Source organism: Sordaria macrospora, chromosome 4 (genome assembly GCF_033870435.1).
Source record: "Sordaria macrospora chromosome 4, complete sequence".
In the NCBI taxonomy this organism is placed as follows: Eukaryota; Fungi; Ascomycota; class Sordariomycetes; order Sordariales; family Sordariaceae; genus Sordaria; species Sordaria macrospora.
Genome location: NC_089374.1, coordinates 132961 through 149956, shown reverse-complemented (window position 1 = coordinate 149956; position 16996 = coordinate 132961). Strand labels below are relative to the sequence as shown.

At 53.0% G+C, this 16996-nt stretch overlaps 7 protein-coding genes across 7 annotated transcripts; 4 read left to right on the top strand and 3 right to left on the bottom strand.

The window, feature by feature from the left end:
- Positions 1–482: 482 nt before the first annotated feature.
- SMAC4_04540 (uncharacterized protein) lies at positions 483–1714 on the top strand (the record flags this gene model as incomplete). Its single annotated transcript, XM_003345258.1, has 2 exons — positions 483–940; positions 988–1714. 2 exons carry the CDS (start codon positions 483–485, stop codon positions 1712–1714), a joined length of 1185 nt encoding a protein of 394 aa, XP_003345306.1.
- Positions 1715–3325: 1611 nt separating this feature from the next.
- On the top strand, positions 3326–5484 carry SMAC4_04539 (uncharacterized protein). The gene is made up of 2 exons (XM_003345257.2): positions 3326–5124; positions 5182–5484. Exons 1-2 carry the CDS (start codon positions 3558–3560, stop codon positions 5439–5441), a joined length of 1827 nt encoding a protein of 608 aa, XP_003345305.1. The 5' UTR covers positions 3326–3557; the 3' UTR covers positions 5442–5484.
- A 1673-nt stretch (positions 5485–7157) lies between these two features.
- On the top strand, positions 7158–9451 carry SMAC4_04538 (uncharacterized protein). The gene has a single exon (XM_003345256.2). The coding sequence runs from the start codon at positions 7799–7801 to the stop codon at positions 8894–8896; it is 1098 nt and encodes a 365-aa protein (XP_003345304.1). The 5' UTR covers positions 7158–7798; the 3' UTR covers positions 8897–9451.
- A 58-nt stretch (positions 9452–9509) lies between these two features.
- Positions 9510–10324, bottom strand: SMAC4_04537 (uncharacterized protein; the record flags this gene model as incomplete). Its single annotated transcript, XM_003345255.2, has 2 exons — positions 9510–9896; positions 10132–10324. 2 exons carry the CDS (start codon positions 10322–10324, stop codon positions 9775–9777), a joined length of 315 nt encoding a protein of 104 aa, XP_003345303.1. The 3' UTR covers positions 9510–9774.
- A 1051-nt stretch (positions 10325–11375) lies between these two features.
- Positions 11376–12108, top strand: SMAC4_04536 (uncharacterized protein). Its single transcript, XM_003345254.2, has 2 exons — positions 11376–11625; positions 11717–12108. The coding sequence occupies exons 1-2, from the start codon at positions 11505–11507 to the stop codon at positions 11929–11931; spliced, it is 336 nt and encodes a 111-aa protein (XP_003345302.1). The 5' UTR covers positions 11376–11504; the 3' UTR covers positions 11932–12108.
- Positions 12109–12224: 116 nt separating this feature from the next.
- On the bottom strand, positions 12225–13400 carry SMAC4_04535 (uncharacterized protein; the record flags this gene model as incomplete). Its single annotated transcript, XM_003345253.1, has 1 exon — positions 12225–13400. One exon carries the CDS (start codon positions 13398–13400, stop codon positions 12225–12227), a length of 1176 nt encoding a protein of 391 aa, XP_003345301.1.
- Positions 13401–14602: 1202 nt separating this feature from the next.
- On the bottom strand, positions 14603–16915 carry SMAC4_04534 (uncharacterized protein; the record flags this gene model as incomplete). Its single annotated transcript, XM_003345252.2, has 4 exons — positions 14603–14848; positions 14897–16359; positions 16495–16554; positions 16848–16915. 4 exons carry the CDS (start codon positions 16913–16915, stop codon positions 14709–14711), a joined length of 1731 nt encoding a protein of 576 aa, XP_003345300.1. The 3' UTR covers positions 14603–14708.
- Positions 16916–16996: the final 81 nt, after the last annotated feature.

The following is a 16996-nucleotide window of genomic DNA, read 5'->3' as shown; positions in this document are numbered from 1 at the left end:
CCATCACCACCACTCCAACACCACAACATCGCTTAAAGTGTAGAAAGAAATGCCATGGCCTTTTCTCAGAGTCAAAGTTTCATCCAGCAACAGGCCCATTGGTCCCAGCTCTTCGGCTCCGAGATTTTGGCTCATGGAAGGCATGTCGGGCAGGACATGTTCCTGCATTTGAACGTGGGATCGCCGTTGAGGTTTTGGGATCGGGTGCTTCACGGCGATACCATCGTACCACTTCATGTTGTCGATCGCCAACTGAAGGAATGCTGTGATTGATGATCGTTGTTTTGTTATGACCGTTGATAACAGCGTTGTCATGCAGCCGCAGCAAGTATTCTTCCGTCGCACTCGTTGACGACGGAGATAAATACCACCATCATCGTGATCCTTCCTCCTCACCTTCCACCAGCTCATCCTCGCCTTCATCCTCACCGGTCATCCATCATCTCGAGCTCAACCGTCACAGCCAAGTCGAAGTCGTCAAGATGAAGTTCTCCACCACCCTCGTCGCGACCTTCGCCTCCCTCTCCGTCGCCGCTCCCGCCGGCAGTCACCACAAGCGCCAGACTGACGACACCACCACCTCCACTTCCATCACTGACGTCCTCCCCGGCCTTACAGGCGAGGAGCCCATCGAGGACACTTCCTCTTCCACTTTATCCACCTCCATCTCCGACGCCCTTGCGGCCGCCAGCCCCAACGAGATCTACGGCGCCCCTCCCAGCGGCACCTTCCCCATTGAGCAAAACGACTTTACGGGCATCCAGGGAGTCCAATCCATCCCCGACGACAATGACATCGTCGACGCAGCCATCTCCAACCTTTCCGGCGCTGCGCCTCCCGTTCCTCTGACGACCGGCAGTCCCACCGTTGACGACGTCTTTTCCGCGCTTGACTTTGCGGATGAGGATGAAGACGACATTCCGGACCTAGACGTTGAGACGTTGACATCCCTTCCATCCCTCTCTCCACCGGCACCGCGACCACCAGCCTTGATGATGATGACGACGAGGTCTTGACTGAAGACGACGTCACTGTCACCGACGCCGAGGCGCCAGCGATGATTGATGCTGCTATTCGGTATGCGCAGCAGTTTCCTATCGTGCCGGTGCCGCTTAGCACTGGGACTCCTGAGATCTTTGTTGACCCGTACTTGGGTAACGCTACTGTCTTTGGAAACTCTACCGTCTCTACCTCTGATGAGGGTGCTGCCTCCGCGGCTACCACTGTGCATGGCACCGACCTCGTTGCTTCGTTGCAGGTCTTGAATGATGCTTTGGCTGCTTATCAGGGGTTAAACGAGGCTTCTTCTTCTGCTACTGGCACTGGCACTGGTACCGCTATCACCACTAGCGCTACTGACGCCAGTGTTGATGTCGATGCTGATGTGGATGCCAACACTGCTGCCCTCGCTGGCACTGACGCCCTCACCATGGCCGCTACCACCACCTCCAAATCCGCTGATGCCCTCATGAAGCGCAAAATCCAAATGCTAGGCGACGTCGTGCTCACCAGCATCCAAGCAATTCAGAAGCGGGCGGAGATGGCCGAGCAGGAGAACAAGAAGATGAAGAAGACAATGAAGAAGGTTCTTTGTGAGCGGGCGGCCATGGCTGGCATGACGTTTGCTAACAAGACGACGAGGAAGACTGTTATGGATAAGATGGGCAAGGGGGTTTTGGAGAGGTATGTGAATATGGTTGCTGGTGGGAACTAGAGCTAGAGGGGATCACTCGATCGTTTGATGATGAGGGACGATGGGAGGGAAGAATGGGGGCATGAATGGTGATGGATGGAGATGGATGGAGATGGATGGAGATGGATGGAGATGGATGGAGATGGATGGAGATGGATGGTGATGGATGGAGATGGATGGAAAAAACAGGTGATGGTTGAGTTGAGGTGCTGTTTTGAAGATTGGATGCTGGGGACGGGAAACTTGATGTTGGCTGGGTAAGGTAGTGAAGCTTCATATTATGAACTAGAAAACAAAGAATCAGGATATTGTTGACACTCCGTTACTGAATGAACCTCGAAGTGATGATGTCAGGGTCCACTGCCACCATCTTCTGGAGTTGAGACTTTTCGTCGTGATGCCGTCCGACCAATGGAGTGAGTGTCTGACGCCGATTCGACAATGGAGGTAAACTGGCTTCAATGTCAATGTACTCATAGCCATCGAGTGTCCAGTCATCGCCGATATTCACTCAATGACTCCGGCGGTGATTGAGTTTGTTGAAGTCAAGTTGCCAAGCCGCAATGTTGCAAAGTCAAAGTTTGTTGTTTCTCGAAAAAGAAGCTCAGCGTGGTCATTCGATAGCCTGCTGCCTGCCTGCGTCCACACTACACTACAGTATCCACTGTTACCCCGAACTGGGTGCGGCTCCACCTCGTTTATAGTTGGGGTAGGTTACCCCGCCGGCCAGTAGCGGTCCCCCAACCCGCGGCTCGCCTGCCCACAAAATAGCGGAAAACAACGGCAGATCAACCACGGCGGAGGAACGCCCGCTCGCCTAAGGGCCGCTGACAGGTGTCCAGAGAGGTTCTCATTGTTTGCTTGGTTCTTCCAGTTCTTCCAGTTCTTCCACTTTCGGCCTCACTGTGAGTTCAATGTCTGGGGAAGAACAAGGCACGGGGATAAGAAATGACATATGGGATAGTAGAGATATTTTCCCAAAAGAACAAGAAAGGTGTGCTGCTGTCACTGATATCTGCATCCCTAGATGATATCTCGAAAGTGACTGGAATCATTCCGCTCCCCATGCCTTCTGTTCCTATCATTGTCCTTTTCATCGCAATGGGTACAAAAGTTGTATCCACAACAATGCACCTCCAAGACTCTCGTCTCGCTCGAGTGTCCTGTTCTACCAAGCCAACTCCATGTCAAACCAACCATTCAATCACTAGATATCTTATCATTAGGTAACCTCCCCTCAGTCCGTCACTCACCTGCCGTTAGGGGTTCACGAACTTCCCAAGGTTGACCTAACGGTGAACCCCCCTTGCTTTATCTGCTTGCTCCCGTTGGTCAATTCCCCTCAATTGCCTTTCACTTACAAGTCACCTGAACAAAGGTCTTAAGCCGAAGCTGCACTGACCTGTCCCCCCTTGTTTGTGCTTGTCACCAAGACTTCCAGGTTCCTCTCACGTGCTCTCCCCGATCAAATAAATACCTTTTGGCGCCCATTTTCCTTTTCGTTGCCAGTGTTACTGTTACAACATACATCATCTCATCGCAAAATCAAAGGCCGGTCTTCGGAGTTGTTTTTTTTTGTTTCTTGCCTTCCCTTACCTGACCCCTGTTCTTCTTGAAACCCGGGGAAATCGTGGGGTAGCGCATGTCTCGGTAGACTTGAGCCGAACTCCTCCTCCAAGCTCCAAACATCTCCTCATCTACCCCGCTCTCCTATCTCGGGATTAAAAGCATCTCGTTCTTCACACTACTTGCAATTACAACCTACCTTTGCATTGTCATTACCTCGATCTCGACATCACCATCAATAAAAAGTCACACAACTCGAGGAAAACCACCGCATCCTACATCGACAACCACCGCAACCATGTCCTCCCAACCCCCACCCCTCACCCAGCCCATCGCCAACGCCGCCTCCTCCTCGCCCGACATGTACACCACCTCCTCCGCCTTCTTCGAAGCCCTCTTTTCGGCCGGCGTCTCCCACGTCTTCGTCAACCTCGGCTCCGACCACCCGTCCATCATCGAAGCCATGGTGCGCGGCAAGAACTCCCCCTCCACCTTCCCTCGCATCATCACCTGCCCCAACGAAATGGTCGCCATGTCCATGGCAGACGGGTACGCCCGTCTAACCGGCCAGCCGCAGGCAGTAATAGTGCACGTGGACGTCGGTACCCAGGGTTTGGGCGCTGCGGTGCATAACTCTTCTGCTGGTCGCGCCCCGGTTCTCATCTTTGCTGGTATTTCCCCGATCACCATTGAGGGCGAGCTACGCGGGTCAAGGACCGAGTATATTCATTGGATCCAGGACGTTCCGGACCAGAAACAGATTGTTGGCCAGTACTGTCGGTATGCGGTGGAGCTGAAGACGGGCGTGAATGTTAAGCAGATGGTCAATCGGGCGTTGCAGTTCGCTACGAGCCAGCCGCAGGGACCCGTGTATCTGTGTGGATCGAGAGAGGTCATGGAGATGGAGATCCCCAAATATGAGCTCAACCAGAAACATTGGAAGCCTGTGGAGCTGGGGGCTTTGGGGAAGGGAGCGGTGCAGGAGATCGCGGCGGCGTTGGCGGGGGCTAAGAAGCCGCTTGTTGTTACTGGGTATGCGGGCAGGAATCATGCTATTCCTGGTGCACTGGTGGAGCTGGCTAATACGGTTAAGGGTTTGAGGGTGTTGGATACGGGAGGCAGTGATATGTGTTTCCCTGCTGATCATCCGGGTTGGTTGGGGTTGAGGTTTGGCAACGATCAGTCTGTGGCCGAGGCGGATGTCATTCTTGTGCTGGACTGCGATGTGCCTTGGATCCCGACACAGATTAAGCCTAGCAAGGACGCGAGGATCTTCCATGTCGATGTTGATCCCTTGAAGCAGGTCATGCCGGTGTTCTACCTCGAGGCTGAGGCGAGGTACAGGGCTGATCCGTTGACGGCTGTGGAGCAGTTGACGGAGAAGTTGAAGACTGATGAGGAGCTGAAAAAGCAATTGGAAAGTGAGGAGCGCGAGAAGAGATGGAAGGAGCTCCAGGCTCAGCACAAGCAGAAGCTGGACGAGATTTCCCAGCGCGCTCAACCCCTTGAAAACGGAGAGTATGGCACTGGCCATCTGTGCAGGAGGTTGAGGACTTTGTGCCCCGAGGATACCATCTGGGCTATTGAGGCTGTTACCAACACGCTGTTTGTACACGATAACCTCCAGCCTACGCTGCCTGGTTCGTGGATCAACTGCGGTGGTGGTGGTCTCGGTTGGTCTGGCGGTGGTGCCCTTGGTATCAAGCTGGCTTCTGAGGTCGAGGCCAAGAAGAAGGGTGGAAAGGGCAAGTTCGTCGTGCAGATTGTCGGCGACGGAACGTTCCTGTTCTCGGTGCCGGGTAGCGTGTACTGGATCTCCAAGAGATACGGCATTCCCGTCTTGACTATTGTTTTGAACAACAAGGGTAAGCCACCTCTGTTTTCTCTCTCCGCTGTCAAATGTCGAAACTAACACATGACAGGATGGAACGCCCCCCGTCGGTCTCTGCTCCTGGTCCACCCCGACGGACTCGGATCCAAGGCTTCCAACGAGGACATCAACATCGAGTTCAACCCGTCGCCCGATTATGCGGGCATTGCCAAGGCGGCTGCGGGTGGTGATTTGTTTGCGGCTAGGGTTGACAACACGGCAGATCTGGATCGGGTGTTGAAGGAGGCCATTGCCGCGGTCGAGGGGGGACAGAGTGCCGTGGTTGACTGCAAGGTGGCCATGGGATCTTAGGTACACTAGTTATGTTAGTCAAGCTTCAAAATCGCATCCACGTGTTTTCCCCGGAAGCCGGAGCGTGCCGTTGATGGTGGATTTGCATCTGTTATGCGAGAAGCGATGCCGTCGTCCGTCTCTTGGCAACGGCGATTCGCTCTTGTAGTTCAGTTTTCGTCTGGTGGCATGTTTGGTGACATAGTTGAGCTGTATATGTTAGCGGCTTCGAGTCGGTGTCGGAATGGTTTGCGAGTAAAGACGAGACGGCAACGGCGATTCGCTCTTGTAGTTCAGTTTTCGTCTGGTGGCATGTTTGGTGACATAGTTGAGCTGTATATGTTAGCGGCTTCGAGTCGGTGTCGGAATGGTTTGCGAGTAAAGACGAGACAGCTGTTCAAGTGGCGCCTTTTGTAATTATAACCGTTGATGTGTTCGAAAGGAGCATGCTGTGGTTGCGATCCGAAGGTAACACTGCGCCAGAGGGTGGCCATGATGCTACCTCTTTGCATCCCCGCGATCCAGCTGTTCGTCCCGTCTGTATCGTGGTCTTCTCCTGAACCAACCTCAAGTCCAACCCCGTCTGAACACTGACATGTGCCATGACACATGCTCGTGTCTTTTCCCGTTGATTTCTGCATATATCCATCATGTCGTGCTTCCTCTGCCGTTCATTGTTGTCTTGATCGAACCACCTCTTGATTGCCGGCGCCACAGCCATCATTGTTGCCCCTCCTTCCTCTTTCTGCAAACTGACGGATCAGGGGTTTCGACCGGCCGGCAGATGCTCGACAATATTCGCCACCCTCTCCGCTGATCATTGGTACCCCAGAGGTTCTCAAAGGGTCTCGAACACGGCGATTCATTTCCTCGTGATTTAGTTGCGAGTCAACGGTGCGCGTTCTTCCGTCGAGTCGTGCAACAGGTTCGGGGAGCTGTCACATTTGATGTCGCAAAGGTTTTGAGGGAGATAAACGCGGGATGACGGTATGTTGCGAATGTTGATCGTCCTTGGCTTGCGCAATCTTGCTTCGTTCTGGTTGTCTTGAGGGAGGGAAGAAGAAGTCTGGGAAATCATTTGGCAATTGCAGAAATTGAAAGTCTTGCTGCGCTGAAGAAAGAATTCGCGCACGGACGGCAGCGCAAGACAGACATGAGAAGAATGACAGCGGCAGTCAGCGCTATAACCACTAACAATTAAACTCAAGTAGAATCATCCCATCTTCTTCCTCTCCCGCCCAACCTTCCCCGCGCTCATCCTACTTACACGACACGAGACCACGGGTTCAAAAACGCCGTCTGATCCTTCTCCATCAGATTCCCCTCTTTATCTCGTCCAGTTCTCCTCGACTGAATTAAACTGCCGCCGTCGTTCAAGATCGCCGACGATATTACAAGTTCACGATTTGCCGTCTTCCGTATCTCGGCAACCGACTATCAACGATCGGTTCTCGGTCTTTTTGTATTGAAACCGAAACCGTCACCGAGGTCAACACCTTCCAGTGGCCCGAATCTCGAACAAGTCGCCTCCTCCAACAGGAGACATCTATCCGCAGACAACTGGAACCACTGGAGAACAATTGCTGGAGTTTGACCGGAGTCAAATCTCACTGACAAGGACCCGCTCGGCACGGCGCTAACGGTTCAACGACTCCATCCGGTGTCCATCCACCTGACAAGGCTAGCAAGCCGACGATACCACCCGAGATAGCGGGCTGCGATAGCGCCAAACGAATCCATCCAGTAGCGCGCCAGCCGAACTCTGCGGCGACAAGTGGAGGTACAGGCGAGACCCTGACAAGACGGAGAAGAGATCGCCAGTCACGTCCTCCTTGAATTCCAAGGAAGAGACGGGCAGGGTTGGCACGACTATAAGGAAACAAGAGATCATGAGATATTGTGTCGCACGCCGTTGCAGGATACACAACTTGTCCTTCTTTCGACACCCTCCGTGGCCGACCTGAGTACCGACCTTAGAACGAGCGACTTTCCGACGACCACCGACGGGTCTTCTCCAAACTGCGACAACCGCTAAAGATTGCACCAGCGCAATTTCCTCGTTCGACTCCAGTTCTTCTCTCACAACACCACCACGACTGCGAACCTACGACGACCTACGAAATCTTCACCTCGACAACGTCAAGTCGACGATACCCCCTGTCGTTCTTTGGCTGTTCGAATATCAATATCATACCCGTCGCTAAAGATTGACAAATCACTCATTGTCACGCGACCAATACTCTCTGCCTATCGCTTTCCACCGCGCGCAACATTTTCGACTTGCTCCTCTTGCTACCATCGACATCATTACCCTCTCGACGAGAAGCTTTTCCAGACAAACGATACCCAAGCGAACGCAATCGCATCCCATATACACCATGTCACCCAATCCCGAACATAGTGCTCCGGCACATACCGATCCTCCGGCTGCCGACGCCGAACAAAAGTCCGACTCGAGCGCCCCGGCTTCTCCTCCTCCGGCTCCTGTCCCCTCAGCCGACCCAAGGCTCTTTCGACAAATAACACAACAAACCACCGGGGGCTCCGACGAAGACGTTGATGACATCTATAAAGTCTCTCCCCTAGCCGCCCTCAAGCTCCTCAGTGCCGGCATCGAGACCCTCGTTTCCCTGACCGGCGACATCCCGCCCACTCCGCCTCCACGATCCCCAACCATCCCTCACATGCGCGGCATGGAAGCCGAGAAACAGAGCATCGTACGGTCCAATTCCAACAAGAACCTCGCCAGCCTTTTGCAGAACGCGACCAATTCCCCACGGAGACCCTTCAGCCCGGCGCCGCAACGGCATCCCCATCCACCGCCTTCAAGAGAGGGCCACAAAAAGTCGGAATCAATAGACGGCGTCCAGCTCCGCACCCCTAACCCGACCCCACCACCGGCCAATGCCAATTCCTCGTCGCACGACAACCTCCAGCCCTACATCATCGTCGGCGAAAACTCCCAACCGCTCAACACCCAACACTCGGCCATAACCCGCAAGTTCTACTCTCGCCTGCCCCCGCCCATCTCCATAACCGATTACCTCCTGCGCATCCACCAGTACTGCCCCATGTCCACGGCTGTCTACCTTGCCGCGTCGCTGTACATCCACCGTCTGGCCATCATCGAGCGCGCCATCGTCGTTACCAAGCGCAATGCCCACCGTTTACTTTTGGCAGGTATACGAGTCGCCATGAAAGCTTTGGAAGATCTGAGTTATCCGCATACCAAGTTCGCCAAGGTCGGTGGAGTGTCAGAGACGGAGTTGGCGCGGTTGGAGATCAGTTTCTGCTTCTTGGTCGGGTTTGAGCTGAGGGTGGACGAGGAGGCGTTGAGAGGACAATGGGAGATGTTGAAGTCGGGTGTTGAGGCGTGGGAAGGGGTGGAGCATGATTTGTATGGGAAACGAGAGGTGATTACGTTGAGGAATCCGCCGCCGGGGAGGCACCAGGCTGAAGCTGCTGCTGAGGCGTGAGAGGTTACGAGGGAGGGTGGAGGGACTGTTTTGAAGTGTCTGGGATTCGAATAATGATGTGGAGGCTGTCTTGTTGCAATACTCGGCCTTAAGAACAAACGCTAGGGGGTAACTTGGCAACGGCTGCCACTTAGCAGAGAAGGATGGCCTTAAGCGTGTGCCGTTTCACGGGGATGGCTGTCTTGAGCTACGTCCCTCATCACCGTTGAAAGGCCTGATATTTCCCTTCAACCTTGTCGTTTTTGTCCTTTGTTCGGAGCATATATCTTTAGCCATAATCATGCGAAAACGGTCAGTCATGCAGCAAGCTGTGTTGTGCCCGACTGCTCGCCTTCTCTGGATTGATACCCTATGTCTACGAATACGCAGTATCATTACTTTTTCCCACATCATCTACGCTCCGAATGATCACTATATCCCTGCTTCTACTCGCAATACTAGCGACTCTAGATCTGTTAAGACCTGGGTCAATCTGGGTCATGACGAGGAAATCCTAACCATGATTCATGTTATCTTATCAGGTCTCTCGCTTATCGCCGGCATATTGCTGTCTGGCGTTCGATGAACCAACAACTTCCAACTTTACAAGTTCCAGCTAACAAATTGAGGTCAGAAAAAAATAGGTGGGGAATCACTTCAATTGTGTTGTTTGATGAGGTATCTCCGGTTAAAAGATCACAATAACCTCATTCCCTTTGGTCCGTCCACCGATCGATCCATTTCTCCATATCCATTACCGTCATCCGCCATCCGAGTCATCAAACCATTCATTCCCGTCCCGAAATACCACAAAAAGAAACCGTTCCGTCATAACGTCATATCATCTGCTCTTCTCCATGCTCGATGGTCCGGTGAGGCCGGTGAGTCTGAGTAGTGATCTACTCAGTCAAACCCATCTGCTCATCGCTCGGCTCCTGGTACGTGCCCGCCGACTTGATAGCGTGTCGAGTCCTCTCGCCGATAATGTTGGACTTGTCAATGGCTTCGGCTTCGTCCTTGGCTGTTTCGTTACAACATCAATTAACATTGGTCCATTCACATTTCTTTTGTTTTTTCCCATGACTCCATCCATTCTCATCATTTCCGCGAATATGACTATCAAATCTCCATCCACAACCTCATCAGCTCGCAAAGGAAAGAAGGACTCATCACACCTAATCCTGACTCAACCCCCAACAGATAACGCGCAGCCGCCTAAATACAAGAACGACGATCAAAATGTTGTTGTTTCTTACCTAGCTGCTTGTCACTATCCGCCTCCTCCGGCCTGATGGGGTCCTCAACAGGCGCGTCGTCGTCGATGACGGGGACGGCTTCGGTGCTGCCCTTGGTCTTGTAAGAGGGGTCATTGACTTGGCCCGCGGGAGCCTCGTTGGGGAGGTTGGCGCCGGGCTTGTCGTCTGCGTAGGCGTGGGCTACTTTGGACATTTTGTGATTTGGTTTGTGGTTTGGGGTTGGGTTTGGGTTGGTTTTGGTGGGTGTGAGTGGTGATGTTCTTGAGGTTGTCTTGATGACGGCTTAATTTGGGTATCTCGATTTGATAGAGGTGAGTCTAGGTTGTTGGGAGAAAGACTTGAGATCCAGGGTCTTGCTCGTGATTTTATATCTCCCGTCCTCGGCTCCCCCACGGCCTTAACGGGCATCTCCGTCCCATCTTGAACCCTTCAAAGAAGTCCAACGCAAGATGGATGACAAAACGATTACATCTCCAATCCTCAACCCCCAAGCCACCGTGACAAGCAAACGATCACCAAACGTACCTCCAGTGCTCAATCGTTTTCATCCCTTCTTTTTACTGCCAGGCAGCATCACCACCTGAAGTCGTGACGTCGGTTCTTTCCCCATATGGGAATTACTGCCAGTTATTTCTGATATTTGGAGAATCCCATCGTTATTAGTGATCGATATTCGGTGCTTTTTGTTTGTTCTTGCCGTTCTTTCTTTGACTGAGCTCAGTGAGAGTGCCCCCGCCCCGCCGCCCGCGGATTAACCCGACCCACTTTCTGCCACTTACACGCACATATTCACACGCCAAACAAAAGCCCGGCAAGAACCTTTGCGTCTGCAGCTGCCTTGTAGTTGTCATCCCTTCCTTCCTGTGTGCAGCTGTAACATTGAAACTAATTGGAAATTTCTCAGATTGATATTTCGTTTGGCTGGGAGCCCGCAAGGAAGGGACGAGTGAGTGTTCTGTGGGGATTGGATGACAATAGATGCATTGGCCCGTGGCATAACGTCATGACGGTGGTGATAGCATCATCGATTAGACAGAAGGGAAGGACTGGAGTCAGCGAACAAACAAACACCACTTTACAGTCAGATGAAAGGGATGCGGTGAGGAAACCCTCCGGCTTGGTTTGTTAATAGTAGGCAGGTAAGATGACTGGAAAGGTGAGTGGAAGGTCGTGGAATAGCAAACTTGGCGCGAGAAGGGTATATCAGGCTCTCCAGCTCCAGCTGCTTGAAGTTCAACTGGCAATAACTTCCACGCACAACACCAAGCCAAAACCGTGAAACAAAAGCTCTCACAAGAAGGTCACAAGCTCTCAAGACATCACCCACAAGATACCCCTTCCACACAACAGAAACCAAAAAGACAGTAGCAAAAATGGTTGACTACGACGCCATCAACTCTTCTGATATCCCTCCCGAGGTTCCTCGCAGCGAGGACTCAGCCAAGGACCCCGAGAACGTCCTTCGCGGCCACAAGGCGACGCTGAACAATCCTCGTGAGTATCTATCTATTCGATTTCCTCTGTTTTGCCCTTTGCCGCCACCTTCTCCCTCAACCAATTACCTACTGACACAGAATAATTATAGAGCAATCCGACGCCGCAAAGGAGCACTCCAAGCAAGTCCTCGAAAACGCAGACGAGCCCTACGACCAGTCCTCTTCGGACACCAAGACCACCGACCAGGGCGAGAAGGACCCGGGCAATGTCGCGAGGGGTTTGAAGGCTGCTATTAGCAACCCTGGTGTTTCTGAGGGGGCCAAGGAGAGTGCTAAGGAGAAGTTGAAGTCTTTGGGGGAGTAGATTTGATTGTTCGCCGTTTGTGTTGAAAAGACCTGACGATGGTTTTTGGCGATGATGATGCGGACCTGATGGTAGGGAGCGGAAGGATGGATGGTTCGTGGTGTACGATATGGATGATGGAACGATCACATGATGACATGACTTGAATGGAACACCACAAGTCCCCAAAGCTGCTCCGGACCGACCAGTCCACAGCCGTGATGTTCGCCAAGTGTTGTTTCTGTCGACTTGTCCTCAATCCCTTCGTTACTTCATCCTATGCCTCCTACCTACTAGACATATTCATCCCCGTCCTACTTCCCAACCCTAACAACAACCTTCCCCTTCGCCCTTCCACTTCCCAACCGTTCATAAGCCTCAACCAACTCCTCCATTTCCCAAACCTTATCCCCATCCACCACTCCCCTCTCAATAACCCCCTCCTTAATCAACTTGCCAACCTCCCTCACCGTCTTTTTTGAGGGTAACAACAACAACAACTCAAACTCCCTCGGCGTACCGCCCAGCCACGTCGGCCTTAACTTATGCAACACATACGGGACAATCCCCTGCGACGGTCCCCCAACGATACTAATAAACTTGCCCTGGCCCTTCAAATACCCCGGCGAATTCGTAAAAATCGACTCATCCCCGGCGCAGTCAAAGATGAAATCCAGCTTCTTTTCGTCCCCCTCCGCCCCAAAAACCCTCTGCAAAAATTCAGTAACAGGCGAATACGTCTTATAATTAATAACCGTCCCTCCACACTTTTTCACCAGCTCCTCACCCTCAGCAGAGCCGGTGGTTCCCCATACCTGCGCGCCCTTTCCTTTCAGGATCTGGACGAGGATCGACCCGACACCGCCGCTGGCGCCGTTTACCAGACACCGCTTGCCTTTCCATCCTTCCTCGGTGTCTGGAGGGACGCCGGCGGTTTGGACCATCAAAATGGCCGTTTGGCCAGCGATGCCAAAGAGTCCGACTGTTTCTTCCCCCTTTATTTCCTTCCCTCTTGCCCCCCAGACATCAGGCACTTTACACACCAGCGAGCTCTCAACCACGAGAAACTCGGCGAGGGAACCTTTACCATGGAAGACGTCACTGGCTGAGAGAGCACCGGCTACCACGTCGCCCAGCTGAAACTCGGCGGTGTTGACAGCGGGTCCGGCAGCGACGACGCGGCCGCAGAAATCGAAGCCGGGGGTGGGGTTGCGACGGAAGGGAAGCCAGGGGGGGAAGAGGCGGAGGATGTGCAGGTCCACGGGGTTTAGGGATGCGTGGGTTATGCGGAGGAGGAGGTTGGTGCCTGTGGTTGTGGGTGTAGTTGGTGTGGGTGGTGGTTGGGTTGTTGTGGACGATGTGGCAGAGGGGGAAGATGACGGGGCAACGCCGGGAAGGGGGTGAGAAGGGGAGAGGGTGAGACCGAACGAGGTGAGTGTCCAGGCGCGCATCTTGGCTGGGAGATTTGGTGTTGGTGAGGTGGATTCCATGGTTGTTGTGACTGATGTTGGTGTTTGGTTTATGTGCGTGGTAGTGATGCGGTTTGGTGTTGATGTTGTTGTTGTTGGTCAGGGTGATGAATGTTTGGATGGATTGGATTGGAGCAATGTCCGAATTCAGGGGTCGAACTGGCGACTTGGCGATTCGAGGGAAGTGAATCGGGTATCTCAATAATGATGGTCTGTTTGGATGAAGCAGGTCTTGTCGCTCGCGAGATAATAGTGAGGATTGATGGTTGCGGTGTCTGAAAGGAAAGAAGAAGTGCTCACGACCGTATCATTTATACTGACGTTGGCAACAGAAGGAAGGTGAAACGTAAACACTCCCTGGTGAAACGAGACAGTTGGGTCAGTACCAGGCCGAGCGGGAGCTTGGACCACCCGGTCCCGGGCCCCACCTTTCCACCGAGCACCGACGGGGACAACCCGGCCCGGCCTTATCCGCTCCTCGTTCAATGTCCAACGACAATCACGCAGGTCTATTGCAGGCTAACGACGATGAAATTTAGTCCAAAAAGTATACCTTACTAAAACGAACTCCAGACAGAATCTCTTCCATGAACTCAAAGACTAAGCTTACACCGTGACACATGGCTTTGAGGTGGACCTTTGATAGAAAGGTTGTAGTACCCATGTGAAGAGCCCCAGATATGGCTTGGAAGAATAGGTAGGAGAGTGATCAGGATGTGTACAGGCTATTACTTGGTTACTTGGATGCTGAGGTACCAAGCGTGAGCTACAGCATGAAAAATAGGTTTTTTAAGGTTCGCACCTTTACCATCTCCAAAAGTAAAGGGAGATGGTATTGGAATGGGTGCAAGTTAAGGCTTTAAGGCTGTTATTGGAATGGGTAGATCGATGGAGGGGGATGGGAAACAAAGGAGTGAGCAAGAAGCAAACCGTCAGTGCTCTCTTTGGTCGTCATAACCCGGCATTTCACCAGCGGCTCAGACCTGTCTCCTGAGAAAGCGTCTCTACTCAAGAACAAGAGGCTTCGCCCTGGTAGGGGAGGATAAAACCATTACAAGCTCGGTTGAGGAGACAACAATCTCGGGCAGGCTTTTAGTGCTTTCGTCATTCGGTTTGCTTGCTTGCACCCAGTCATGGAACAGTCTGTTGTTCGGGTGAAAGAACATGAGATCAAGAATGAAACAGTAGAACAGCCAAACGCATCAAAGCACGACACGCAGGCTGGAAGATGAACATGATCCATTACTCTCTAGCGCCATATAAACCATACCCTAACCCATAAGCAAAGAAACCAAGAAGAAAAGTAGATACCCGCTGACCACAGACAGCTCAGTGCTTCCTCCGCGACGAGCTGCTGACCAACTTCTTCTTCACAGCCTTGGGTATCTTCTCTTTCCTCTTCTCCCTCTTGGCCTCCTTGACCGCCGCCTTGTGTTCCTTCTTTTCGTTCTTGTCAATGAACCTCTTGCCTCTTGGTGTTCCCTTTTCGAACCTGCTCTCGTCGTCCTCACTCTCACTGCCCTCTTCTTGTTCCTCGGATCCCTCCTCCTCCTCGGAACCCTCCTCTTCGTCATCCTCCGCCGTCTTCTGCACCACAGAGTTCGCCAACAAGTTCTTGTACACCAAATCCTCGCCCTGACCCTCATTAACCTTGGCGACATCCTTCTCGATGTCGTAAACCTCGTTCAGCGTCTTGGGGATGTACTGATTCCTGAACACCTCGTTGTCGACCTCCTGCTCGGCGCGGGCCTCCTCGGTATCCTCGATCTCGACTCTTGTGGCGTACAGCTGCTCGACCGTCTCCTTCATGCCGGGTTCCTCCGAAGGTCCGTGGGGGTTGACGATGAAATCGAAAATAGTGCGATCGGGCAAAGTGTCGACGCCCTTTCTCCTGAAGAAGTCGCCAACGTTCTTGATATCCATGCGCAAAAACTCGAGCGAGTGGGGATGGTCGTGCTCGACGGATTGCGAAACATCGATGATGTACAGCTTCTTGTTGTTGTAAAGGATGTTGTATTCGGACAAATCAGCGTGCACGAGACGGCAGACTTGGTACAGCTTGCGCATGAGTCCCAAGAGCTGGATGTACAGGTCGCGCCATTGGTCGTCGGCGTCGTCGCCTGAGATGGGAGCGTCGCGCAGACGGGGGTAGGCCCAGCCCTTGCGGTCGCCAAGGAAGCTCATGACCAAAACGTGCAGCTTGAGCTTGATGGGTTCCGGGCAGGGAATGCCGGCTGTGTATAGACGGCGCAGGTTGCGGAACTCCTTCTCGGCCCAGAGCTTCACCATCTTCCTGTTGTTGCCCTTTTCGCTGCCGCTCTTGAAGCGGTGTTCGCCCGTGATGTACTTCTCGCGATCCTTGAACACCAGAATGGCTGTCTTGTAGACCTTGATGGCCTTGTGTACCGGGGCAGAACCGTCTTCGGGATGGAGGACAGCACCGTAGACGTTGGCTTCCTTGCCTGTGCTGATGGCACCGTGGATCTCGGAGACGAATCCCTGGTTGATCATCTGCAGCAGGATCATGCGGGTGCGCTGGTCGAGTACGAGCTCCGAGGTGGCGCGGTCGGCCTTGTCCTTGTTACGTTCGGCGGGCCCGGAGGCATTGTCGAAGGCGTCGATACGAATCTTTCCGGCGAACTTGGAGAGGGCGGCGATCTGGTCGTCGACGCGGGCCGAAGTGTTGGCAGTAGGTTTTTGTTGTTGTGCTTGGGCCTGGGCCTGCTGGGACTGTTGGGAGTTGGTACCGCCGGCGCCATGTTGTTGGCGGTTATACGACTTGGTCAAATCGGCGCCACCGTCTTCGTAGTCGAGGTCATCGTCAGATTCAAAGACATCTTGGAGGTCGTCCTCGTCTTCCTCTTCGATCGCAAGGTTGTCGAGCTGGGCGGTGGTGTTGCCGAGGTCGACATTCTGGTTGTTGGTCGCCGGTGTGGTCGACGTGAGCTCTGGTTGGGAAGTCATCTTGTTGTTGCCGGGTCTGCTTCCGGTTGTTGTTAGCAGGTGGTGATGGGGAGGCAAGTTCAACGGGGCGCTGGAGACAAGATGGAAAGCGTCATAGAAGGTCGACTTTCATTCCATCCACTGGCAATTTTCTTGGTGGGGCCGAGCTTACCTTATCTTATCGAGATGCGGGGTGTCGGCCAGCTTTGCCAAGAGTTTGGGGTTCGTAGGGCTGTTTTCAAGATTCAGGGTTAGGGTCGTGTGTGAGGGCTGGTTCTCGGCACTTGAAGATGGATGAGAGAGAAAGAGATGTTAGTTGAGGTTTGAGTTGGAGGATCTGCCCATGTTTAAATATTTGTCTGTTGAATAATGAAAATTTGTAGTGATCATTATTTCATGCATCTCCGGCCTGCTGCGAAGTTCGTTTTTTTGGGAAACGGACCTGGGGCTGCGCCGATGTCAATCACTGCAGTTCGCCACTGTGCCTGTCGCCTCCGCCAAGCTACACTGCACTGCAGTACATACATAAAGACGATGATGCTGACGCGATCATTCTGATTCATTCCAATCCTCTTATACAATCCATTGGACATTTCGATATCCACGCGGAATAAATCTACCGGTGACTCAGTTTGCGGGCATACAAGTTTAATTCGGGATCTTCGCAACATTTC

Excerpts from the sequence above, each read along its gene's own strand:
- SMAC4_04536 (XM_003345254.2), top strand. The coding sequence starts at position 11,505 with ATGGTTGACTACGACGCCATCAACTCTTCTGATATCCCTCCCGAGGTT. Across the intron at positions 11,626-11,716 it reads GGCGACGCTGAACAATCCTC|AGCAATCCGACGCCGCAAAG; the intron begins GTGAGTATCTAT and ends GAATAATTATAG.
- SMAC4_04538 (XM_003345256.2), top strand. The coding sequence starts at position 7,799 with ATGTCACCCAATCCCGAACATAGTGCTCCGGCACATACCGATCCTCCG.
- SMAC4_04539 (XM_003345257.2), top strand. The coding sequence starts at position 3,558 with ATGTCCTCCCAACCCCCACCCCTCACCCAGCCCATCGCCAACGCCGCC. Across the intron at positions 5,125-5,181 it reads TATTGTTTTGAACAACAAGG|GATGGAACGCCCCCCGTCGG; the intron begins GTAAGCCACCTC and ends AACACATGACAG.